We start from the raw sequence: 26,840 nt of genomic DNA, 5'->3' as shown, positions 1-26,840 counted from the left end.
TGTACAAGGCAAGATGCAGCATAGGGTTAACAGAAATTGTTCTTCAGCACACTTTATTATTTTTAATTGTGGTATAAGATTATCATATTTAAGTCATGACATGGACAATTGAAACTAGCTTTGTGCATTTTGTAAATGTTTAGTTTGTTTTTAACATTTATGTTAAAATGTGGGCAACATTAATTGAATGTAACCTTTAAGACGACATTTCTATAGCATTAATGTATCTTTAAAATACACTTTTTGGTCTAAAAATATTAATGCTAATATAACAGTTAATAATGAAATACATTATGTACAACATGTGCCCCCTGGAAAGTAAAACCTTATTCACAAATATTAAAGACCAGTCAACTGTGAAGTGATTTAAACGACCTTTTTATTTTATTGTGTTACATGTTCCCATGTGTTTACGTTTATGTAAGGTGTGTGTATTGTTTTAATTCTATTTATTTATTTTTTTTACATTTTGACCACTTTTTTAAACTTACATATGTGAGCAGGAGGATGATGGGAAATGTACTTCTGAGAGGTCCATGTGGGTAAATGGGAAGCCATCTTGAGGCAGGGAATGCAATTTAAAAGTTTAAAAAAGTGGTCAAAATGTAAATAAATAATTAATTAAAACAATACACACGCCTTTCGTAAACAGTACATTCATTTTTAATTTAGCTATACTATGTTACAGACATAAGTAACAATTTGACAAAGTACTGGGGTTGACCCCAAACCCGAATTTATAATGGTCTAACGATGTGGTGCGTTGCAATCCGCCCTCTCTGCCTGGAGCTTTGTGATCCCTTCAGAGTTCTAGAAGAGGGGTGCTGCTCCATCCTGTTCTGACAGCTGATTCACTCTTGGATGACAAGATGTTCAATACTGCTACGTGAGTAAGAACATTTCTGACTTGTGTACAGCTCTGACTATTATTATTATTATTATTATTATTATTATTATTATTATTATTATTATTATTATTATTATTTCATAACCTGTTGTCAACTACATTTGCTACTTACTACTTATGAAACTGTAGGTTTGAAATTACAGTACAAATTTACAAGTTCAAAAAAAGAGGTAGTAAGGGAAATTAGTTTCTTGAAAGAAGCTGTTTTCTGCACAGGGATTTTCAATGCATGCAGGCTGCCAGGAGAACTTCAGGCATCTGTGCTGTGCATTGGAACAGAACCCCAACTTAAATACCAACCCCCCAAAAACAGTAACGCACATAACTGTATGTATATATATACACAAACACACACACACACATATACACAGAGAGAGAGCAGCTGAGCTAATTTAATAATACTGTAATCATTAGTACAGTAACTTAATCAAAGTGGTAGATGGATTATGCAATAGCCTTCAAGCTCTGCTTTAAAGATGGCTCAGGTGTCAGAACAGTAGTGAAAATCAGGCAAACCTGCAGGGGCACAATTTTTCTTGGGTTTGAATGCAGCAACTAAACCGTTTGGAAATAAGATGTCTGATGATTTAAAAAACTAAAACACAGTATGAATACCTGTAGCCTCCTTGTTCCAGTATGTGTAATACAGATGCTCTGCTCATTGCCAGTCTAAAGAGATTATATTTCCAGGGCCCATTATAAGTTATAGGAGGCAGGCTGAGCCCCACTTGAGCTGTCCATTCCACTTCCCTCACAGCACGGGGCACACTGCTGTATCAGCGGCAACAGTTTGCCTCTCTGATGAAGTTCTTTTGCTTCTGAACCTCCGCCAATACACGTACCATTTACAAACACTCTTGGAACCTAGGCAAACAAAATACACATTTAGATAAGCACATATAGAACTGTTTCTGTGTTTTCAATTGCAATTTAGTATACTATGTACCTACCTAAATGACAAACAAACCCAGTAAAAGTGTGTTTATACAGCATGGAATATTTTATAAACCCCAATAACAGTCTGAATACTGGGTATGAAATTAATATGCTTATCACCAGTGGTTGATACCTTAGATTTTAAAAAAACAAAACAAAACAAAACAAAAAAAAAAAAAACACAACATGACTGAGCCCTGTACCAAAGCACAGAGGTGATTTTTCATAGAGGAATAAAATAATGAAGTACACAGCTGCAAGCAATTACTCAGAACAATAATGTAACTTGCTTCTTGGAAATATCATTCAATTAAAGTAGTTTTATTTCTCTGAGAAAATGAGCTGTTACCTTTGAACTTGCATTATAAAAACCACCAAGTATGTGTTAAAGGAACCTCACCGTCCTCGCCCCGGTCATTTCACCCAAAGTGTCCTGAAGTTGTTTTCCTTCTTCATGCTGATCCAATTCGATTACTTTATATGGGGTGCCGATTTCGTTAAACACGTTTTTAGCCAATCGACAATAAGGGCATGTGGTTTTGGAGAATATCACAATGCAGTTATGTGACACCACTTCCTGAAAAAAAAGTAAACATTAATTTAAAATAGCACCACATGCTCACTTTCACATAAACTAGAAATTGAGGAATCTAACAAATTACAGAATACCCTTTATTTACATAGCAGCTTGCAGCACTAGGTGGTTCAAGCAGGGATATGGTGATTGAAATGAATCAATCAGTTAAGTCAGTGTCCTACCCAGGGCGTGTGAAAATAACATTAAATCACAATCGCAATTTTGTTTGAACATGTTTTTCCCACAATATGTATACCTACACCAATCCTCCTTGTTTATATATTAAAAAAGGTAACCTTTACAGCGTGGAAGTTGGAAATAACATGAAATCACCCACGCAAGTTTGTTATGAAGCTGTATTTTTTTTTTTCCTTTACGTTAAGCGTATTATACATATATATATATATAATATATATATAATATATATATATATATATATATATATATATATTATAATATAATACCCTAATAATGTCAAACAGTAATTCCAGTTGTTTCTGTTTTTGACTGCTGTAAACATACCTGAACAAAGCTGGCAGATGCTCTACTGGAGGAACCTGATGGACTGGACGAATAGTTTCCCATCCTTTAAAGAATGGAAAAGAAAATAAGTCATAAATCTCCAGATAATATGTCGCTACATTTCAATATGGACTACACTGGAACAAAATATCTATTTACAGATTCCGACAGCGTTCAATAGTTCTTATAAACCACTGCGGCTATACATTTGTAACTAAGAATGCGCTTCAGACTGAAACAATGCCTTCCCCCATGCAATGTAAATCAATGCATCACCTTTCAACAGATGACACAGCTGCTGAGAGCTGGTCTGCTAGGTGTACTGGCTTTAATACACTGAAGAGAAATAAAACCAAAACGGTCCAGCTGCAATCCATTGCTTTCAGCTTCGCCATCTCTACTGCTTACATTTCAACAAGTACTGGGGCAGTTAAGGTCATAAGAGAGTTCTACTAACTTAATCCAGTTAATTCTCTGACCAATAGGAACCAACATAGCACGAACATGATGGGATCAAGACTTAGCCCCGAATGCTCCACACCTATTCACAAACAAGCTTCTTCGAGAAACATGACTTAACGCGCTAAACTTTGTCAGGTAAACGTCAGTAAGTTAACGGAGCTTGATAAAACTAAGATAGTAAAGCACACTACGTGAAAGTCAGTTTCAGCACCTTATCTGACATCAGTTTGCACGCTTTCCAACTCTATCTTCCCAGCTCTTTTAATATATTGTTCGTATTGCTTATTTAAAAGTATCCGCTTTGGAATAGAATTCCAAGAGTTTAAGTGTACTGTACTGAATAGAAATAAATATTCCCCTAGTGACCTTCACAGCTAAATTAAAAATGAACGTACACGTTACTCGCCAGACGTAGAGTACACAAATTTAGACCGAGAAATATTAAGGGCATCTGGACACATAGTATTCAAAATACCGAATAATACAATTATTCTGCAAATGCAATTATCATTTTATTAAAAAAAAGGACAAGCCATGTTGCAACATTACCTGAATTGTTAAATTATATTACTGAACCTGTTAAACAAACCCCCCCGTATTCCTAATGCCAGATCTCCACGCAAACATTATAAAGTATCTGATGAAAACTACAAAAATTACAGACCGAACACACAAGCCGGAAACACGTCCTGAACTGCGCTGAAATGTTGTGCAATAATCTGTCGACGCCAAACATACAAACGTTGCCCCATGAACTGCCTGCAAAACAAGCCTTTCAAAACTATTGGACACATGTTCCAGTATTTCACCAGTTTACCAACTGTTGTATTTTCCAGTATTCTTTTTATTTACTGTACGAAGTATGTCAAGTTTCCACATACAGTCTCGTTTGTTGTTTATTATAAGGAAGATCATAAGTGAAGTGGTGCAAAGCTACAGTTACAGACAGTACGGCATTTGTTCCTGTTACAATAAAACAACGTGGAACGCTAAGCCTTAATTTAATAAACCATTCCATGTCGCTGAAAACTGTACAAACTACTTCTGAATGTGGCAGTGTAAATGTGGGGTTACATGAAATAGCGACACATGTCAGTCCCAAATATGGAAGAGCTGCACCAGCGTGAACATAAAAAACAAAACAAAATGAAACATACACACGTGTATTTCAGTACCACAGATTAACCAAACACTTAACCTACACCTTACAACTGTGGAGTTTATTTGATAGTTTTAGTTTCCCGCTGTATTTGAACTGCATCCTGTAATGGAAGTCTAGTTGTTTTTTGCAGTGGATTTTTGATCAGGCGCTCTGGCAGGCACGCCGTACACTAGTAATTGTTTTATTGTTTTCGTGGGGGGCCTGAAAATTTCACTCAGTGGAGAGCAAGTGAAGATGGCCGACGTGCTTAGTGTTCTGCGTCAGTACAACATCCAGAAAAAAGAAATAGTCGCCAAGGGAGATGAAGTTATCTTCGGTGAATTCTCCTGGCCCAAAAATGTCAAAACGAACTATGTCATCTGGGGGTAAGCGATTGCTTTATTCATCTTTAGCAGTAACAGAAAACTTTCCCCTCTACTGCACTGTCTGTAGTCAGAGGAGATGTTGACATACTCAATTTTAAGGGATCGGGAAAACCATTTCGGTATTTCAACCAAACGTCTTAGATGACACATTTACTAGTTGTCACTATTGATATAGTGAAAGCGTCAGTTTGTAATGCTTCTATTTCTTTCTAAATGTGTTTGATCAGGAATGGAAAGATGTATTGCTGTTGTGCTGGAGTAAGCATGGAGGTAATCATACGTATTGTTGTCACTTGAACTTTTTATAAGTACTTTAAAGTAGATAATGCAGTAAGAGCTGATGCCAGTCGTCGTTGCTTTTTTCATCTCCTTTTTATTGCAGTGATTGTAGTTAAGTTTACTGTAATTACTTAGTTGTGCCTGGAGCTGCATGGGTAACTAGCTACCTAGGCTATTTATTTGTTTGACGGTGTCTCGGTACCTAACAGTATATTCACTGTTTTTGTACGAAGTACCGTGTAATAATTTTACATATATAACGAATTTACTCATTGAGCACACGGTAAAAATGATTCCGTGCATATCATAATCTTAATTGTTTCTTTTTGTTACCTGATATATTCGTACTGTAATAATTTTGCAGGACAGGGAAGGAGGGTCAACCCAAAGAATACTACACTTTGGATTCCATCTTGTTCCTGCTGAACAATGTGCATCTCCCTCACCCTTCCTATGTGCGGAGGGCTGCAGTAAGTGTCATTAGTCTTTTTTTTGTACTGCAGTGTTATTGCACAGTTTAATTACATATTCAAATTGACAGTATGCATTCTACTTGTTTAGACAGAGAACATTCCTGTGGTGAGAAGACCTGACAGAAAAGATCTGCTGGCCTATCTAAATGGTGAAAGTTGTAAGTACGAATGATGTTTGTCTAAATCTTTAGCATTATAACATGCATACTTTACAATGTTAACAATACAGCCTATAAAGCATAACCTTACAGAGTACTATGTGCCTATAAATATGTAAGCAGACAGAACTTTTAAACATAACTTGTAGTGGCTACTCTGAGAAAGAAACCACAGACAGTGTAGGACAACATAGTTGTCTTGCTAGTAGTGATACTTATACAGCACTATTTTTAAATTCAGTCATTAAAATATTTCAGTAATTTAGCCTCTCTGTCTTGTATTAATTCCATATTTTAATTTTTTTAGCTACATCTGCAAGTATTGACCGAAGCGCGCCTATTGAGATTGGTTTGCAAAGACCAACACAAGGTATGTCTTAGTAAATTAATTCTGTTTTGTTAGAGATACTTTAGGCCAGTGGTTCCGGGAACTGGGTCGGGAATCCATGATTCTGATTAGTATTAACCTCATTTTCAGATGATATTTTAAAAAAAAAAAAAAAAAAAAAAAAAAAAGATAACTAGCAGTGGAATTGTGGCTCACCTGTATAGCACCGTGGTGACAGCCTCGTGTGTACGTGCCTAGTCTGGCTGATCACAAATACGATCACCACGACTAGTGTCTGGACCACTCACCTCACATTCATTATAGCGTTATTAACATTTTATGAAAAAATACTGAACAATTCACTTCCAAACACATACATGTTACTACACGTTTTCATAATCTGTGTAAGGTTCCTCAATGAATATAATATATATATATATATATATATAAATAGATATATAGTATATTATATATATATACTCGTAGTTATTAGCATCAATAATTTGTCGGAGTGACTACTGATTTCCACTGTTATAACAAACTTTGACTCATATGTAACGTATACATGAGCAGCTAATATGAAGTGTTGTAGTAGCTAATCCATCACATTTACCCAGTGGTTCTCAACGGGGGGGGGGGGGGGGGGGGGCGCGAGAATTTTAAAATAAAAATTTTAAATTTTACATACACTGTACTAAAAGACATCTACTGTGTCCAATTAAGATACAATCACAATTTCATCCAACTAAGATCCCGTCATATTTTGGGGGGTTTGGGGTCTTGGTTTCTACACGTTTTTACAGATTCCGAACAATATGTCGTACATACATACATACATACACATATAGTATATATATATATATATATATATATATATATATATGTATATATATATATATGTATATATATATATATATATATATATATATATATATATATATGTATAGATGTGTGTAGTATATACACATATATATTATATATAATAAGTATATATGTGTGTATATGTATATATATATATATTATATACATATATTATACCATATATATATATATACTCTATGTATATATATATATATATTGTGTGTGTGTGTGTGTGTGTGTAATATATATATGTATATATAATATGTGTGTGTGTGTGTGTGTGTGTGTATATATATATTATATATATATATATATATATATATATATATATTATATATATATTACTGTAAGGTGACATTGGTTTTATGTTGGGAAATATTTTTAAAGAAAAATAAAAAACTGAAATATCTTGCTTGCATAAGTATTCAACCCCTGTGCTGTGGAAGCTCCCAGTTTGTACCGATGAAAGAAATTGCCCTAACGAGGACACAATTACCTTACCATTGGCCTCCACCTGTGAACCATTAAAGTTGCTGTCACATTTTCTGGATAAAAACCCCACTGTGGAAGGATCATTGGTAAGGCTGTGAATCTGAAGGAAAATGAAGACCAAAGAGCATTCTACAGAAATTAGAGATAAAGTAATACAAATGCATAATTAGGGAAAGGGTACAAAATAATATCCATGAATTTGGATATCCCAGTGAGCACAGTTGGCTCAATAATCAGGAAGTGGAAGCTGCATCACACCACCCAGGCACTGCCAAGAAAAGGCCGTCCCTCAAAACTCAGAGCTCAAACAAGAAGGAGACTTGTGAGAGAGGCCAACAGTGTCTTTGAAGGAGCTACAGAGTTCAGTGGCTGAGAGTGGCGTAATGGTGCACCAGTCAACCATATCAAGAGCTCTGCATAACACTGGCCTGTATGGGAGGATGGCAAGAAAGAAGCCGTTACTCAAAAAGTACCATCTGAAAGCACATCTGGAGTTTGCCAGAAAGCATGAGAGTGACCCAGCTGCGATGTGGGAAAAGGTTTTGTGGTCAGATGAGACCAAGATAGAGATTTTTGGCCAAAACTCACAGCGCTATGTGTGGCGCAAACCTAACACTGCCCATGCCTCACGACACACCATCCCTACAGTGAAGTACGGTGGTGGCAGCATCATGCTGTGGGGATGCTTCTCATCAGCAGGGACTGGGCATCTTGTTACAATTGAAGGAAGAATGGATGGAGCAAAATACAAGAAAATCACTGCAAGAGAATCTGCTTCAGTCCGCTAAAAAACTGAAGCTTGGGAGGAAATTCACCTTTCAGCAGGACAATGATCCCAAGCACAAGGCCAAGGCAACACTGGAGTGGCTCAAGAACAAAAAGGTGAATGTCCTACAGTGGCCTAGTCAAAGTCCTGATCCCAATCCCATTGAGATTCTGTGGCTCTATTTGAAAATTGCTTTCCACAAATGTTGTCCAACCAACCTGAACAACCTGGAGCAAATCTGCCAAGAAGAATGGGCCAAAATCACTCCGACAGTGTGTACAAAGCTGGTACATACTTACCCCAAAAGACTTAAAGCTGTTATTGCAGCGAAAGGTGGCTCTACCAAATATTAATGTGTGGGGGGTTGAATACTTATGCAAGCAATATATTTCAGTTTTTTATTTTTCTTAAAAATATTTCCCAACATAAAACCAGTGTCACCTTATAATAATTGATTTTGAGTTTAAGTGTTTTAAAATAAAATATCGAAGAGAACGAAATTTCAATGTACTATTTGTAATTCAGTAATATGAGAGAATTGGTGAGGGGTCTGAATACTTTTGCAAGGCACTGTGTGCGCACGTGCGTGCGTGCGTGTGTGTTATCTGTTATCATACACATGTATATCAATATATATATATATAGTATATATATATATTATTATATATATATGTCTATATATATATATATATATATATATATTATATATATATATATATATATATATATATATATATATATATATATATATATATGGGTATACATATAATGTTATATATGTATATATATATATATATATATATATATAATATATTTATGTTGGTACAAATGCCTGTTTATGAACGTGAACATCTCTTAATATGTGTATATAAAAAACAGATGTTCGTGTTGGTTACAAATGGCAAAAATATCTTGCACTCGTTTACCGCCTCGCCAGAATTTGTGCGACCAGTTTAAAAAAAAAAAAAAAAAAAAAAAAAAAAGCAAATGAAAAAGAGCTCTGTGCGATATATATACACACACACACACACACACACACACTACCGGTCAAAAATTTTAGAACACCTCAATTTTTCCAGTTTTTATTGAAATTTACACAGTTTAATGTCTCAATCTACTCTAAAATTAAAGCATAGAATAAATAAAAAAGAAATCATGAAATCGTTTTGTTTAACAAAATTTAATCTAAATTTTTGACTCAAAGTAGCCACCTTTTGCAGATATAACAGCCGAACACACTCGTGGCGTTCTTTCTACAATGGAAATCAAATATTGTTTGGAAAGTTCTTCCCAACACCGTTGCAGAAGTTCCCACAAATAGGTTGCTTTGCTTTCACCCTTCTGTACAGTTTTTCCCAAATCAGCTCAATGGGGTTTAAGTGTGGAGACTGTGCTGGCCATTCCATGATTTGAAGCTTACTGTCTTGTTCTTTTCTTCTAAGGTTGTTCTGACATAGCCTGGAGGTATGTTTTGGGTCATTATCTTGCTGTAGGATGAACCCCTGACCAACTAGACGTATACCAGAGGGTATTGCATGGCGCTGCAAAATGCTGTGGTAGCCGTTTTGGTTCAGGGTGCCACTCACTCTGTGCAAGTCGCAGCAAAAGAGCCCCAGACCATCACGCTTCCTCCTCCATGTTTGACAGTTGGTGTCACACACCGAGGAACCATCCTTTCGCCTACTCGACGGCGTACAAAAACCCTGCGTGATGAACAGAAGATTTCAAATTTTGATTCATCGGTCCATAAGACCCGTTCTTCAGTAGTCCGCTGGTGGTGCTTCATGGCCCCGGCAAGCCTCTTTTTCTTATTTTGCCATCCTAGCAATGGCTTTCTTACTGCCACTCGACCTGTCAAACCTGCAGCTCGAAGTCTTCTCTTCACAGTTGAAACTGAGACTTGCTTACTTCGACCAGTGTTAAGCTGTGCTTGAAGCTGTTGTCCTGTGAGCCGCCTATCGCACAAGCTGTTGACTCTCAGAAACTTGTCTTCTGATTCTGTTGTGGCTTTGGGTCTGCCAGATCTCTTCCTGTCAGAGTTTCCTCCAGTTTCCAAGTGCCTTTTGATGGTGTGGGAAACTGTACTCACTGACACCTTGGCTTTCTTTGCAGTTTCTCTAAAGGAAAGGCCTACACTTTTAAGGGTTATAATGGTCTGTCTTCCTTTGTTAATTGCCTTTTTCTTGCCATTATGATAGCAATATACTACTTCCTGCAGTACAGTACTGTCCAAATAATGCTTAAGAGGGTGTAGTAACACAGTCTGTTCCAACACTGCTTTTATACAGACAGAGGGTTTGTAAGTAATCAACAAAAGTTGGGACACCTGTAGGAATTGTTAGCATCAACTTTCAAGGCTTAATTTACTTCCATTGCTGCAGAACAGCTGTAAGTTGTTAACCCATTATCTGTTCCCTGAAAAAAACCTTTTTGTATAACTCTGAAATGTACATTGTTTTTCAGTTTTTGGTAACCTAAACTTTTTTTTTTTTAACCTCTGGCAGTTTACCGCTTACCTTTGTAGCATTTCAGGTTATTTACTGGACTTGAACTGCTTAAATTTCAGTGTTCTAAATCTTTTGAGTGTGTGTGTGTGTGTGTGTGTGTTTTAAAAAAACAGGATCAACATACCAACTCTTGAATCTCTATTTAAAAGTTTTAGCTAGCAAAAAGTAAACAAACCATATTATGGGAGTGCACTCAGTGATCTCTATGGAAAGCCATCTGTGACATAAACATGTTGTGCTGTGTGAGCCAGTGTCTGATGGGACAGAAAGGCAAGCACGTCATTCTGAAATGACTCGCTTAAACAGTACCGAACTTCCTGAAAATGCTGTGCAGTGATTTTTCTTATATAGATTGTATATATTATCAAGGCTCAAAGTTAATGTATATTTGGTAGCATGTTGCTACCAAAAAATCTTAATTTGCAACTTTTTTTTTTTATTCAGCAGCATTTTTCTGATACTTTATGCTGCAGTATATGAGCGACCCAGAGTGAACGTAATTAGCGGTATTTGTTTTTTAAATTTTTTATACGTACATTAATAGTATAATTTTCATAAAGTGGGAAACCATTGTGAATAGAGCTTTCCGATAGATGACTGAGGTTTGTACCGCCCCATGTAGAGATGCGTGAGGCCCACAGTGCAAATCGTATTGGACAGTGGAGTACAAATACCTACAGTACCACAGAACAACGTGGATACAATTTAAAGGTATGGAGTTTATTTTATAGACCAAAAGTAAAATTAAGTAACTGTTAAAAACATTATGGTTTTATAAGATAACAGGCAATGACCTGTCAGGATATAAAATGCTAATTTTATCTGTCATGGAGATTATTTTGGTATAACGTTATCCTTGGTTTGGTTTTACCCATGCTAAAAATGAGCACACAATAGGGAGATCATTATTACTTTATCAAAATTCTGACTACAACAAAAAAGGAGCAAATAGCTAGCAATGATGTTACCATGATCCAAGTAACATCTTCCTTGTTTTATCAGTCTGAATAGTAGAAAAAATACAATCGTGAGGTGCATTATCTATCGCCTTCCTTTTTATAATAGGTTATCAGTACCTTTACGTGCTTCTCCTGTTTAACTAGTGAAACTTGTGCTTTAACACAAATTGTTATATACAGTTGTCAAAAGTTTACATACCCTAATGGTAATTTTTAATTTTTGAAATTTCTCAAACAAATAATCTGTTGTAGCAAGTTTTTTTTTTGTGGATGTGGAGAAAGTTACACAAAATAGATGTCTACAGTTAATTTATTTCAGCAGTTTTTTGGCAAAACTCCAAAAATACTAATTCAGAAGTGTTCATATTCTTTGATGCTATGATCGTATTGTCTACAAGGAATAGAAATGTCAATTTGATAATGCAGAGCCTATTTGATTACACAGCATACCAAAAGATATTGGCCAATCATCTGAAACCCTCCGCTACAAAACTTGGTTTAAAGCGCAAGTGGACATTCCAACACAACAATGATCCAAAGCACACATCAGCATCTACTTCAAAATGTTTAAAGAAGAATAAAATCAAGGTTCTGGAATGGCCTAGCAAAAGTCCTAATCTAAATCCAATTGAGAATCTTTGGTATGAGTTGAAGAAGGCTTTGCACAAGAGAAGTCCTTGCAATTTTGCGTATTAAGAATGGTCAAAAATCACTAAAGAATTATGCCAAAAGCTCATTGACAAATATCCCAATTGTTTTAAAAGAGGTTATTAATGCTATAGGTGCCTCAAATAGCTATTAATTTCATTTTCCTTGTCTAGGTATGAATACTTTCGAATTAGCATTTTTAGAGTTTTGCAAAAAAATAAAGAAAATAAAGAAAATGCTGAAATAAATAATTGTAGACTTGTAGATTCTTGTAACTTTTTTTTTCCTCATCCACAAAAGTAAAACTTTTGCTACAAAGGATTTTTCCTGTAATTGTTTATTTGAGAAATTTCCATTACGGTATGTAAACATTTTTCTACAACTGTATACCATCACCATCTTCAACCTTTTTCAATCCACTGTTGGTCCACTGTTGGTAGAAGATTCTTCCACAAAAGCCTGTCTGCTGCGTCCCTTGTCCACGTTGTTCCGGTGTGTTTAAAATGATCTGTTCTTGCTAAGTGTCTGACTCGCTGCCATTTCAGTTTTTGTTCTTAAAATAACATTGCATACTTTTGATTGTGTTCTTATCCATTCCTTCCTTTTTTTGCAGAGGGTCCAGGTATTGCATTTGTAAATTAGCACGGGTAGCACGCACTGGTTAAAGACTTTTCTCTCGCGGCATAAGGGTAGTTTCCATTTCAGAACCATGCAATCTTCCAAAGGCAGTCCATTTTTGCTCTTCTATTGATTTTGCACATTTTGTTCTCCATTGATGAAAGTAACTGTCCTAAGTATATGTAGTTATTGACTACTTTAAGCTTGATCCCATTGACTTCAATTGCCTGTGGAGTGGTATATTTATTGAATGTGACTTGTCATCTTCGGGTTGATTTTCAAACCCGCTTTGATGCTAGCCTTGTATAGTTCTTGTATTCTTGTTTGTAATTCTTCTGGGCACGTTGTAAATATGAGGATGTCGTCAGCAAATCGTAGGTGATTCAAGTAGGCTCCATTGATCTTCATCCCCTTATTTTCCCAATCCAGTATTTTGAAAATGTCTTCTAGGGTGGCTGTGAAGAGTTGGTGAAATTGTATCTCCGTGACAATTTTGTAGCTGCTTTTATGGAGTCTTACTGTGGATGTTGCATTCTTGTATATGGTGCTGATCAAGTCTCTGTACTTTTTCTCAGTTCCTTGTTTTTTCAAAGAGCTTAAGACAGAGCTTGTGTAAACAGAGTCAAAGGCTTTTTCATAGTCTATGAATCCCAATCAAAGTGGTAGTTCGTATTCGTTGCTAGTTTAAGTCACTTACAGTACAACTTGAAGGTAATCCGTTATGCTGAATCCACTCCTGAATCCTGCTTGCTCTTTTGATTGTGCCAAGTCAAATTTATCTTGAAGTCTGTTGGTGAGTATCTTGGTAAAAATGTTGTAGATTATAGAAAGTAAGCTAATAGGTCTGTAGTTCTTGAGGTTTTCTTTATATCCCTTATGTAAAAGTATCACTGATGCATTGCTCCAGTCTTTTTTAGCGCGTTATTTTGCTTAGTACAATCTGTAAAAATATGCGACATTTGTCAGTTCTTAACCTTCTTCTTTCACAATGTCAATCGTTATGCTGTCTGGGTGCCATTCCTGTCTTCGTTTGTTTGATAGCATGTTTAACTTCTTTTGGTAGGAACTTCTGTAACTTCTTCTTTGTGTTGCGTTTTTTCTGTCTCTTCATCATCTCCTACTTTGCTATTTTCATCTTGATATAATTTTCTGTAAAAGTCGTTGACTCAATTCAAGGTTCTTAATGACAGTCCCGTCCTCTTGTTAGACTGCTAAAATCTGTCGTTCCCTGCACCCCGATGATTAGTCTTTGTTTTTCTTTCTTCATTCTTCGGCTGTTTTCAATAGTTTTCTCTACCATCCTGCAGTTGAACGACCGTGTATCCTCAGTAATGAGCTTTCTTACCTTCTTACAGAGCTCAATGTATTCCGTCTTTGACTTCAGAGCTGCTGCTTTGTCTCTTGCGTGATCTTCTGGTCACATTTTGTAGTCTGTGTTCCAGCGATGTTTTTTTTTTACTGTTTCTACAATTACTTGCGTCACTTCCTTAATTGCTTCATCTTTTTGCAGATCTTGAAGAGCACTGACTTATTCAGTTCCAGTTGAAACACCAGAACCTTGCTTCTGGAGCATTTCTATTTTGATTGTGTTGGATTTCGTCATCACGAGTTTCGCTCTCTTCAGTGCTGTGTTTAGGTGTATTTTGCATCTTAAAAGTTTGTGGTCACTTCGTGTGTTAAAATTGTTTACTACTGAGACATCTTGTACTGTGTGCTTCTTGTTTGTGAGTATGTATTCAATTTCATTCTTCACTCTGTTGGTTCCTCTCCATGTCCATTTCTTGCTGGGTTTCTTCTGGCAGAAGGTGTTCTTGATGAATAAATTCTTCTTCTCTGCAAATTCGACTAGTCTGTTGCCCCTCTCGTTCCTGCGCCATGTCCAAATTTGCTGACCGAATTCTCATCCTCCTGCTGTGCTTCTGTTTTGGTGTTGAAGTCACCGATGATGAACTTCTAGTGGCTCCTCTCATTTCGTTCGACTTCTTTATCCGAATAGCTTGTTGTTGGTGCATATACTTGGATGACCTGAAGTTCATACTTGCTTGAAACATAAAGCACCACACTGGCCAGGCGGGTTGGTGAGTGCCCCTTCCACTTTGGCCGAGTATGTTACTCAGGCTTTCACAGCATGGTTGAACCTGCCACATCGGGATCACACTGTACTTCGTATTGAGAATCCATTATCACCCTCCTGCCACTTTTGAGGCAGTGGAAGTTGGACTTTAGGAGGGATATAGATAGATATCTCATTTGTGTTTGTGGTTGCACAAATGTATCAGTCTGTTATTGGGGATTAACGTTTGGGGACCGCTGCTTTAAGCTCAAACCGTCACTTACCTTGAACAGTTATAAAGGGTACAATATATTGTTTGCCTGAGTGTTGGCTGGTATGTAAGTAGTCAACTGATGGCAAGCACATGTTAATCACGTTCGTTTTCGATTTATTCGGACAACATGAAATAAAGTTGCTATATCTCGTTAAGTTGACATTACTTTTCATTGACACTTGATTAGCTGAGCTATTTAAGGTTTTATCTTGGGAACAAGTAGTCTGATTTTATGATTATATTTCATTCTTTAAGCTGATGATTTGTCACTGACACTATAGCAGCATAGTTTCAAAGCCTAAGAGGTCAGACACAGTTTTAGGTATCAGGTTCATATTTACAGGCTAACATGGTATATATACTAAATATATTGGTGGATTTGACATTGACTAATATGGCTGCCATAGTGAGGCCATATGACTTGGAGTTATGGTTTTAATATTTGTACACAGCTCAATGATTTCTCAGTTAAATGCTGTTAGGTTATTGTCCAAAACAAATTAACAGTTGCACTTCCACACTGTTTAACCTCTGGCCATATCAGTAATACCATTTGACCAGAGATGCTGTTCCCTGTACATTATGCCAGATGGATGTTTTTGTTAAGAAAAAAAACAAAACATTTTTGGTCAATTGCAATGTACAGTGGCTTGCGAAAGTATTGACCCCCCTTGGCATTTTTCCTATTTTGTTGCCTTACAACCTGGAATTAAAATGGATTATTTGGGGGTTTGTATCATTTGATTTACACAACATGCCTACCACTTTGAAGATGCAAAATATTTTTTATTGTGAAACAAACATTGAGCGTGCATAAGTACCCCCCCACCCCCCCCCCCCCCCCCCCCCCCCCCCAAAGTCAATACTTTGTAGAGCCACCTTTTGCAGCAATTACAGCTGCAAGTCTCTTGGGGTATGTATCTATAAGCTTGGCACATCTAGCCACTGGGATTTTTGCCCATTCTTCAAGGCAAAACTGCTCCAGCTCCTTCAAGTTGGATGGGTTCCGCTGGTGTACAGCAATCTTTAAGTCATACCACAGATTCTCAATTGGATTGAGGTCTGGGCTTTGACTAGGCCATTCCAAGACACTTAAATGTTTCCCCTTAAACCACTCAAGTGTTGCTTTAGCAGTATGCTTAGGGTCATTGTCCTGCTGGAAGGTGAACCTCCGTCCCAGTCTCAAATCTCTGGATGACTGAAACAGGTTTCCCTCAAGAGTTTCCCTGTATTTAGCGCCATCCATCATTCCTTCAATTCTGACCAGTTTCCCAGTCCCTGCCGAGGAAAAACATCCCCACAGCATGATGCTGCCACCACCATGCTTCACTGTGGGGATGGTGTTCTCGGGGTGATGAGAGGTGTTGGGTTTGCGCCAGACGTAGCGTTTTCCTTGATGGCCAAAAAGCTCAATTTTAGTCTCATCTGACCAGAGTACCTTCTTCCATATGTTTGGGGAGTCTCCCACATGCCTTTTGGCGAACACCAAACGTGTTTGCTTATTTTTTTCTTTAAGCAATGGCTTTTTTCTGGCCACTCTTCCGTAAAGCCCAGCTCTGTGGAGTGTACGGCTTAAAGTGGTCCTATGGACAGATACTCCAATCTCCGCTGTGGAGCTTTGGAGCTCCTTCAGGGTTATCTTTGGTCTCTTTGTTGCCTCTCTGATTAATGCCCTCCTTGCCTGGTCCGTGAGTTTTGGCGGGCGGCCCTCTCTTCCTAGGTTTGTTGTGGTGCCATATTCTTTCCATTTTTTAATAATGGCTTTAATGGTGCTCCGTGGGATGTTCAAAGTTTCAGATATTTTTTTATAACCCAACCCTGATCTGTACTTCTCCACAACTTTGCCCACATGGTGCCGCTTGCTTGGTGGTGCCCCTTGCTTAGTGGTGTTGCAGACTCTGGGGCCTTTCAGAACAGGTGTATATATATATGCTGAGATCATGTGACAGCTCATGTGACACTTAGATTGCACACAGGTGGACTTTATTTAACTAATTATGTGACTTCTGAAGGTAATTGGTTGCACCAGATCTTATTTAGAGGCTTAATAGCAAAGGGGGTGAATACATATGCATGCACCACTTTTCCGTTATTTATTTTTTAGAATTTTTTGAGACAAGTTATATTTTTCATTTCACTTCACCAATTTGGACTATTTTGTGTATGTCCATTACATGAAATCCAAATAAAAATCAATTTTAATTCCAGGTTGTAAGGCAACAAAATAGGAAAAATGCCAAAGGGGGTCAATACTTTCGCAAGCCACTGTACCACTTAAACTGGCTTAATTGAGTTTTAAACCTTAAAGGAGTTAAAAACCAGCCTGTAAGTATAAGGTAAATTGCAACACACCAATTTAGACCACAAGGTGTCAAGGCTTTTTCAACTTCAATGTACCAGCAGCAGCTTAAAGAGTAAGTTTCAGGGTTCTGAAAAATACAGCGTTATACGTCCCCTCATGTTGCTTCAACTGTTTAGAGTGCACCTGTAATTTCTCTTTTCATTGTAACATCTGGACAACTTTTTACACTTCACTTTAATGTCTGTTTCAAAGTGCTTCTTAAAATGGCAGCTGTAATCCCTAAATCGCTGGCTTTTCTGTTCCATTCCACGTCATGGATCGTTATTGCTGTGTTACCTGTTTGACAATGCAGGGAATATCCCTTACGCTATCGGTGCACTAGTAGCTGTGAAACCGGCTTTAAAGTTGTCAGGATGTTACCTGAAATTTCTCTTTTCATTATGTTATTTAAACAGCTGTAGTAACACCTAGGGACGTGTAATGCTATATTTTTCGGAACCCTGCTCCTTACTTGGGTATTTCCATTTAGAAAGACACTCGCCAATTTTATATAAATAGATTACAAATTAAGGTAAGATGTTCATAAAACATATTTATTTTATATTAAAACAATTCAGTTAAATTGTTGGTATAAATAATTGTTGTTTTAAGTGCTTCTGCAAAGTTTAATAAGTTAACATTCAGTGTGTGAGAGTAAATATTAAATGTATATTTGTATACTTTTGTTTCCTGGGTTCTTCTTGAAAACAAGCTAGCTATGTAAACTCAATGAACTCAGTGTGTATTTAAAATAAAAACACACTGAAATTCTGATCTTGGTATATTTAAGTTGGTTTACCAAGAATGTGTATTATAGAAGTGTTTATGTATGTCTTATTTTTTTTATGCAGTTAAAAGAGCAGCAGACGATGCATCATCAGAGGCAAAAAAGCCAAGGATAGAGGTAAAAACAAGTAGATGTCTATTTTTTGATAAAATATCTTGTTTTTTGCTATGTTGTGTAGGATGCATCTTCATAAAGAAGTTAATTTACATAGGGTTGTCCATTTGGTTGAAAAAAACAAAACAAAACAAAAAAATGTTTTTATAAAAAGTCTCTCCATGTAGGGGTCAAGTCGGTGCTTAATTTATGCCGCGGCTTTGCGTGACACAGCCCCAGAGCCTCTTAAGTTATGAAAGTTTAAAAATGTCATACAGATATTTGCTGCGACTGTCGTCTTTTTTTTTTTTTTATTCACAAATAAGCTTAGTTGATTTGAAAAACGTCTTCTACACTACTTGGTTTGATTAAATGAGTACACAAGAATATATGAAAGCGGAACATCAATTTCAACAAAGAACAACAACAAAATATTGTAGCCTACTTCAATATTAACATTAAGATCATTGCTGCAATATTGCCACTTGCACGGTTTAAGTGAACAGATTAAAACTGCTGAAAATACAACACCTGTCTGTCTATCCACCAACACGTAAGTGCACCACGTGTGTGAATCTGAAAATCGCGCAAGAGTGAGGAGACGTGCGAGAGCAGTACTGGGTTTGAAAGTGAAATTTGTTGGACTGGTGAAAAGAGAGCTTTGCATTAGATGCAATCTCAGTTCTTCCTGTAGAATTCTATAATGTCTCTGTTAAAAATAATAAATAGTTGGAAGCGTCAAAATATACTCAAAGGATATTATGTAGGCTACAACATTCTGAAACATCGCTTCACATTCAAGTTCTCTGTGCTGTTGAAGCCAAAACAAATCTCTGAATAAATGTTGCTGAAAACACAACCAAGGTAAGAAAAATGTAAAATCTTATCTACCGGTATCTGTTTGTCTCTAATACTTGTGTGTGTTACTGTAAGTCACTGTTATAGTATATATAATTGGAATAATAAGTAAATGTTATTAACATACATATCTGAAATGTAGTCCTGTAATTCACTGTGGTGGGTGGGGCAGTTGCGTTGTTCGTGGCAGTTTTGTTTGCATTTCGAAGGTGGCAACCCTACCATTTCTGCAGGCTTTTACTTATTTATTTTTTAGTTTTTGTCCTGCAGTTACCATGAATTAATTTTTCTGCACATGCTACTACTTTTTATATATGAGTGACGTAGAATACATGGTTGTAAACATCTAACACTAGGACACATAATAATAAATAAATTGTGCGGTTCTTAAGACTGGTATTATTGTCATTATTTGTGCCCTCGCACCTCTTCACAAATTAAGCACTGAGTCAAGTGTCAACTAGTTCTGATTAACGTATTGCTTTGAATTTTCAGACTTTTTTAAACCAATTTTTTCTTCTAAAAAAAAATGGCCTGCTTTTTAAATTTCAGTATAGTGATGTGTGTAAAATAGGCAACAAAAGATGTGAATTCCCGAGTGCACAAACAGCAACGTGACTGGCTGTCGAGAAAAGAGGAATGATCTCGAGTCATCCAAGACATACAGGCAGCCATTTTCAAAAAAGCATCCTCAGCTTCCTGAGGAACTGGAAGACAAGCTTTTACAATTTCAGGGCTTTGTTATTAGGCTCCGTTCTAACAAACAGTACCAGTTTGGACAGATCGGAAGTGCTGATCAGACCCCTGTATTTTGACATGCCAAGCAGTACAACAGTTCACAAAAAGGGAGAAAAACAGGTGTGAGTAATACCGACTGGAAATGAGAAGCAACACGTAACTGTAATGCTGTGTGACAACAGACGGCCGCAAACTGCCATCATACGTGGTTTTCTTAAACCTGTAATTGAGGTTGTGTCTTTGTAAATGCAGCTTTATTTGATTTATTTTTTCCTCAAATTGAGGATTGGAAATTTGGGCTGTGTCTTGCTTTCGAAGGCGTCTTTTAAATTTGAAAGAATACGGTAGTCTCCTGTACTTAGAAAAAGGAATATTATTTACTTTAAGACAGGGGACTAGATTAATTCTCACAGAACAAGCCCTTGGTTTGGATGCTTCCAGGAATATTCATTGTAACCATTTTCTTTTTCTTAAGGATGAAGAACGAGTGCGTCTTGACAAGGAGCGGTTGGCGGCCCGTTTGGAAGGGCACAAGGAAGGCATTGTGCAAACGGATCAGATTAGGTAAGAGCTGATTTTGAACATGTATGTTTAACCTTAGAGATTGTTTAATAGTTATGGATAATGTCCTAACTTACAGCTGTTACCCTATGATGTCAACAGGATGGTTGATAAGGAGCAAATGGAGCAAGATTTGCCTGCTGTTGTAATGGAAGGAGCACAGTAGACCTAGAATGTTGATTGCTTCTTTTAATTTGACCATATCCTTGAACATGACTTCCACAATCAAGCCTCATTGGTTTAGACCCTGGAAGTGCAACTGTGGTACAATAATAAAGTTAAGTTGGTTTGGAATCACTTTTTATGAAAACTACATATGGTTCAGTATTTCAATGTTTAACATTGATGAATAAAATCATTGATTCTTAGCTCAGACTTCTACAGTTCTGAATGCATTGTAGGGTTGCAAAATGTCCTTCAATCAATCAATCAGTCTTTATTTTGTGTAGCACCTTTCACAGTGGACCACCATCACAAAGTGATTTATAAGATGCAGTAACGAAGAAAATCCATAATACTTTATGTACAGTAAAAAAACAGTCAATGCATAATACATTGAATACAGTGGAAAGGGCACGATCCATGATAATAGCATAATACATGAAATAGTAACAGCAACACAGCAGCTAATAGCAGTAGTTTTCTCTTTTTTGTGCTATAAAAACAGTGAGCAGTATTGATGGGTTGAAAATAAGTTGTTAAGGTTACTGAAATGCAACCGCTTAAAACACAACTTTTAGAGATTGTAGTTCATTTCACTTATATACCAGAGAGCCTACTGGTGCTAAACCATCAAACCCCACCTTAATCAAGCCCCCCTCGCAACTTCACACAAGACACAAACCTTCTCTTCTGTATATGTGGAGGAGTGTGGGTGGCTCATATGTGTCGTCCAGACCCAGTGGGGAGAACGATCATCATGTAAGATTGCTAAGGAATAAAGTACATTTAAAAATATTAAACATGTCCTGAATCTGGTGCCATTGCAACAGATTTGCACCCCTGAGTTAATTCCAAACTTTATGGTATAATATCAATTATTTTTTAAAACTGTGTCAAGTAAGTCTTAAATCTTCTATAGTGACAAAAACTTACATTGAGTCCAATAATTCCTATTAACTCTTTTGTAAGTGATGAGCTAGTTAGAGTAATAACAATACAAAAGGTTACATCCAAATTATGTGGTTAAAAAAACACGCTAATGTCATGGTAAATGTTTTCTTTTAGAAGAAGCCTGTTCTTTTGTTTTGCCCACAGATGGCACAACTTGCTTTTTAATGTTTGTAACTGCAAACCAGTACAGAATAACAAGTGCATGATGGGTGAAATCACTCTTCCGTTGGCAACTAAAGGACAATTAATCACTGGCTGTTGAGTCTTAATTAAATCGTAATTCCCAAAAAATGTATTTTTGCTAAAAAAAAAACTTGACTGTAAAATATTAATCAATATTAATTTCCAAATTGAAATATGCATTTTCACAGCAGGGGATGTCTCTGGAAATGTGTGGTCTTTTGATTTTTTTACACTCCCTGTTACAGAATCAAATTATTATTATTTTTTTTAATCTTTGTTTTTAAAAGATCTTTGTCAGAAGCCATGTCTGTTGAAAAGATTGCTGCCATCAAAGCCAAGATTATGGCCAAGAAAAGGTCAACAATCAAAACTGACTTGGACGATGACATTACTGCACTGAAACAGAGAAGTTTTGTGGATGCCGAGGTGGACACGACTCGAGACATTGTCAGCAGGGAGAGAGTATGGCGAACGAGGACAACTATTTTACAAAGCAGTGGAAAGGTAATTCAGAGAGAACATTTCCGATTCATTAAAGAGGAGCTGGGAGTAATGTTAACTGTCCATCCCTAGTTGGGATTTTGAACTCAGAATCCTTTGCCTTTGCTGTAACCAATAGATTGCAATGCTGAGCATGGTTTTAGTATGATCGCAGAGTTCAATACATTTATTTTGGTGTTGTCAGATCTTTTACTATGACTCTGTTCAATTAAATTGTCTCTTTGCACCCCAATCAGCACTGTCAGTACAGTGGAGTTACTTTAGGTAAGGCATTCAAAAGATAAATGCTAATTGGTGTCTGTGAAGCCAGCCGAATGCCAGGTTGTGTGTTTTGCTGATTTGTGAAATGTCTGACCGTGAATTATTTAAATCAGAAAGTACTTATTGAAACCACTTTGTGCTTAACTAAGTAGTGGAACTAATGCAATTCCTTATCAAAATGCATTTTGTTTTATCCTTAAGTTCTACAAGAATGCAACCATATCTCTCTTCTAAGCATTTGATATGCCATCAATACGGTTAACCATCGGTGCTAATTAAGTGGTATGAAATTATACTTTTGACTGAGATTTCAGTAACTAACAAATCATTCACACCTATAAAGACAGCAATTTAAAAAAAAAAAGTGTGCTACATTATCATTGATTCCTGCATTGCATGACCTTATAAATTTATAATGTTACACTCACAACCAAGCTGTTTTGAAAGTAAAAGCTAATTCCATCACGGTACCACTACATTTAAAAGATTAATGCAACTGGTTTGTTCATAAATGTCAGCTCGCACCCTGCCTTTTCACTGGATTTTTAAATGCTATACAATTTTGAAGCAATTAATTAATTAATAACATAATAAGGGGTATCAACCAAATAAAACCAAATGCCGGGTTTGTTTTATTACAGTGACATTAGTTAGCTCTGTAAATGTTCCGCATTGTGTGCTTCACAGATAGTGAAGGTTAGGTGGTACAGTATTAACAAGATACCATGCGTGATGCTTTCGATGAATAAAAAAATGTTTTTCATGAACTTGTCTAGTTTATATAGATTGCATTCCAAAGTACTGTAATCTGTTTATAATAAATATTTTAGTGACATCCCTGTAATATGTTTAGGCTTCTTGTGAATATTGTGTTTTTTTTTTTTTTTTTGTTTTGTTTTTTTTTTGTTTTGACACTACCAAGGCGTAATTACCCTTCACATTCACAAGCTTTTACTTAACTGCAACGATATTAAAATAATCACATCGGGGGGAGAGGAATGGAGCGAAATGTTTGTGGGTGGTACAATCGTTGATGTTTACACTAGTGATTGTATTTTGTGTGCCCAATTAATCGATTACTATTTTGAGGCTTAACTGGTTGACCTAATAGACACTGATAAGCATAATATCCTGTTGGGTCAAATGCCTGTTCTCTTATAAAATCATAATGTTTTTAGCAGTTATTTAATTTTACTTTTGGTCTATAAAATAAACTTCATACCTACTTTTAAATTGTGTCCTCATTTTTATGTAGTACTGTAGGTGTTTGTACTCAACTGTCCAATACAATTTGCACTGTGGGCCTCCTGTGTGACTACATAGGGCGGTTCAAACCTCAGTCCTCAGGAAGCTCTACTCGCGATGGTTTCCCATTTTATGAAAGATTACTAATAATGTAAGTGTTTAAAAAAAAAAAAAATAAAAAAAAAATAATAATAATTAATACTACTATTTGCTCAGGGTCGGTCATATAAACTGCAGCGTAAGGTATCAGAAAAATGTTCTATTAAAAAAAATATTAGTAATAAATTGAGTTTAGGTTAGCAAAATGCTACCAAATATAGATTAACTTCCAGCCTTGCAGATTTACCGGTCCAGCCTCTAAAGCAGGGGTAGGCAAGCTTGGCTCTTCCAATCCATTCCAGAGCAGGACTTTGTTCCCACCAGACCTTTAATTTTTTTAATTGACCCTGTTGGAGGTTAATTAAATGTCTGGTTGGAACAAAGTCCTGCAGTGGAATGGATTGGAAGAGCCAAGGTTGCATATCCCTGCTCTAAAGGATTGGTTTAAACCAGTATGCTGTCAGCCATATCGGTAGAAAACAATATGAATATAAGGTGACTTAAAAAAAAAAAAGCAAAACAAACAAAAAAAACAGTAATGTAGGTTATACAGTTTATTGAAAGATAAAGTGCAGCCGGAGTAAGATGTACTTTATTTCCAGGGTCAGATATTACCTGGGTACCCTCAAGCAGTCCCATTGGAATCTATTACCTGCTGAACTACACTTTTAATTTTGCTGAGAGTGTAGGCCTCTCACTCAGAATGTTGATGACAGGCTTTCTATGTTTAGAAGTGTACAGAGGCGCATTCTCTCGCACTCACTTTGTTGAATTTTTATTAATAAGGTAATTAGTTATTTTCTGTAATTATTATTCCATTACGACGTGTGTTTATTCAAATTTATATGCAACTCATAGTACAACTAAAAGTATGGTAAACAGTAATTCAGCATTTATCAAATTATATCCTGCCACAACATCCGATTAGTTGTGACATTGAGACAATTAATATTAAACAATATTTCTGTATGAAAAAGAAAACAGACCATCACACAGTGTAATTAGTTGTTGGTCTTTTAACCAACAATTAATTGCAGTCTAAATTGCATGATTGATATAATATTTGTATTTTTTATTTGTATTTTTTTTTTTTGAGACCACTTATAAACATATTAGTTTAACCTTTAGGCGCATTAGGAGATTACTTTCGGTTGTAAAGAAATGCAGTTAACTCATCTCTAATTCTAGCTTTATATATGCGGTGTTTCAGCTTGCTGTAATGCTGTTTGGGTGTGGTTGTCATCAGGGACTGACATTCCTGTTCTTTTCTACAGCCTTTTTGACCGATTAAACCTTATGTGAACAATGCATATCTTAATGTAAAGGGGCTTATGCATTGTTCCTACTGATAACACTGAAGAATGTAAACAAACTGGACTGTCAACACTTTTTATAAAGTAAAGTACATAAAAGCTAAACTATTGGGGACATTTATTTTTGTAAATTTTTAATGTGGTTGTTCACTGCCGCTTTAAACTGCATATTTATTTTATTTTGATTCCACTGCTGGAAACCGTGAAGGATGTTGTATGCAATGGAAATTTTAAATAGTGGAATATCTTCAAAGTGAATATTTATAGGTGTGGAAGTTTAACAAAACAGTTTACCTTAATTTTATTTAATTGACCCGTTTTATTTTTAATTAATTTACATTTGTATATACGGTTTTAGCATGACAATTATTTTAAGCATCTCTCCTCAAAATTGTAAACAAACTATCCCCATCAAACATGGCTGTGCAGTGTTTCTTACTCTGACATCATGTTTTCCTGACCCCACGCAAAGCTCCAGTGGTCACATGCAAGTTGCATATATGAGCCTAGAGAAATGAATCGATTAGAAATGTTAAACAAAATGAAGGCTAGCTTTGTTTTGTTAAATGTCCACACCTATACATGTTTACTTTGTTCTAAAGCTATATTAAGCTAGTTGGAGTATTTCACCAGTAGATACCACATTTTATAATTTCTTGTACTTGTTTACATTAGAATTTATTTTGCAAGTTCACAATAACAAAGACACTGTTCTTTATGTGTTTTATTTTTGGTATCTTGATACGTATCGCGTCGCAACCGATGTATCGTGGTATGTGTAACGTGTCGTTGTGAACGCAAAGATATGCACTCCTAATAAGGATATGTCTTTTTATCCCAGATACTAGGGCAACACAGCTTTATCGCTGTTGGAGATAACTGGCTTTCTTTTAACTTTGTTAAAAATTATATGTAAACTTCACTCTGTTTAGCACTATAGTACATTTTGACCTGTATGTGAAACTGATTTGTCTGGACACAAGTAGCACAGCTGTCTTGTGCTGTTCTCATAGATTGAAAGCTGCTATTGATTTTGTCTGCTTTTATGAACCATTAACCAGTTAGAACCATAAATCCTGTCTTGCTGCAGTAGTACAAATGTTTGCAAGTAAACAAGCAAATATATGTTTATGCATATATTTTAAGCTATATGTATTTTGCCTATGCAATTAAAACATGTACACAAGAAGCAAATGACAAAATAGTTCTGTTGGTGAAAAAAATATAAATTTACCAGTCAGTTAACTACGTACTAGCTGTTCATTCCTGTTGATGGTGTTCAGAACGGCCACAATGAGATGAAGCAGCAGTGGCCACTTAAGGAAATTGCTTCATATTCAACAGTTGTCTGGTATTGTACTCACTAGTTTTTGTGTCCAATATTTAACTAGATTCTTCTG

The 26,840-nt window shown here is 36.2% G+C and overlaps 2 protein-coding genes across 3 annotated transcripts in view; one reads left to right on the top strand and one right to left on the bottom strand.

Moving 5' to 3' along the window:
• Positions 1-599: 599 nt before the first annotated feature.
• glrx2 (glutaredoxin 2) lies at positions 600-4,129 on the bottom strand. 2 transcript variants are annotated; one of them, XM_041269749.1, is made up of 4 exons: positions 4,069-4,129; positions 2,943-3,006; positions 2,244-2,420; positions 600-1,771 (listed from the first exon to the last, which is right to left on the bottom strand). In XM_041269749.1, exons 2-4 carry the CDS (start codon positions 3,003-3,005, stop codon positions 1,604-1,606), a joined length of 408 nt encoding a protein of 135 aa, XP_041125683.1. In that variant the 5' UTR covers position 3,006; positions 4,069-4,129; the 3' UTR covers positions 600-1,603. The 2 variants fall into 2 exon arrangements, with proteins under 2 accessions (XP_041125683.1, XP_041125681.1); XM_041269747.1 differs by lacking the exon at positions 4,069-4,129 and adding an exon at positions 3,954-4,060.
• Positions 4,130-4,770: 641 nt separating this feature from the next.
• The window catches only part of LOC121326461 (parafibromin), a 117,544-nt gene continuing 95,474 nt past the window's right edge, over positions 4,771-26,840 (top strand). The window contains exons 1-7 of the mRNA XM_041269735.1: positions 4,771-4,931; positions 5,575-5,680; positions 5,772-5,841; positions 6,149-6,211; positions 18,540-18,592; positions 20,640-20,728; positions 22,309-22,525. Of these exons, the coding sequence (XP_041125669.1) occupies positions 4,801-4,931; positions 5,575-5,680; positions 5,772-5,841; positions 6,149-6,211; positions 18,540-18,592; positions 20,640-20,728; positions 22,309-22,525 (729 nt within the window). The 5' untranslated portion in view covers positions 4,771-4,800. The remainder of the gene's footprint in view (positions 4,932-5,574; positions 5,681-5,771; positions 5,842-6,148; positions 6,212-18,539; positions 18,593-20,639; positions 20,729-22,308; positions 22,526-26,840) is intronic.

The sequence above is a fragment of the Polyodon spathula genome, chromosome 14 (genome assembly GCF_017654505.1).
Source record: "Polyodon spathula isolate WHYD16114869_AA chromosome 14, ASM1765450v1, whole genome shotgun sequence".
Taxonomy (NCBI): domain Eukaryota; kingdom Metazoa; phylum Chordata; class Actinopteri; order Acipenseriformes; family Polyodontidae; genus Polyodon; species Polyodon spathula.
The sequence above is the reverse complement of the archived record's forward strand: the minus strand, read 5'-3'. Positions and strand labels throughout refer to the sequence as shown.

What these genes read in the sequence shown, in the direction of transcription:
- glrx2 (XM_041269749.1), bottom strand. Translation starts at nt 3,005, where the DNA reads ATGGGAAACTATTCGTCCAGTCCATCAGGTTCCTCCAGTAGAGCATCT. An exon ending in CATCTGCCAGCTTTGTTCAG is followed by an intron (nt 2,421 to 2,942) that starts GTATGTTTACAG and finishes CTTTTTTTTCAG; the next exon opens with GAAGTGGTGTCACATAACTG. An exon ending in AAATGACCGGGGCGAGGACG is followed by an intron (nt 1,772 to 2,243) that starts GTGAGGTTCCTT and finishes TTGTTTGCCTAG; the next exon opens with GTTCCAAGAGTGTTTGTAAA.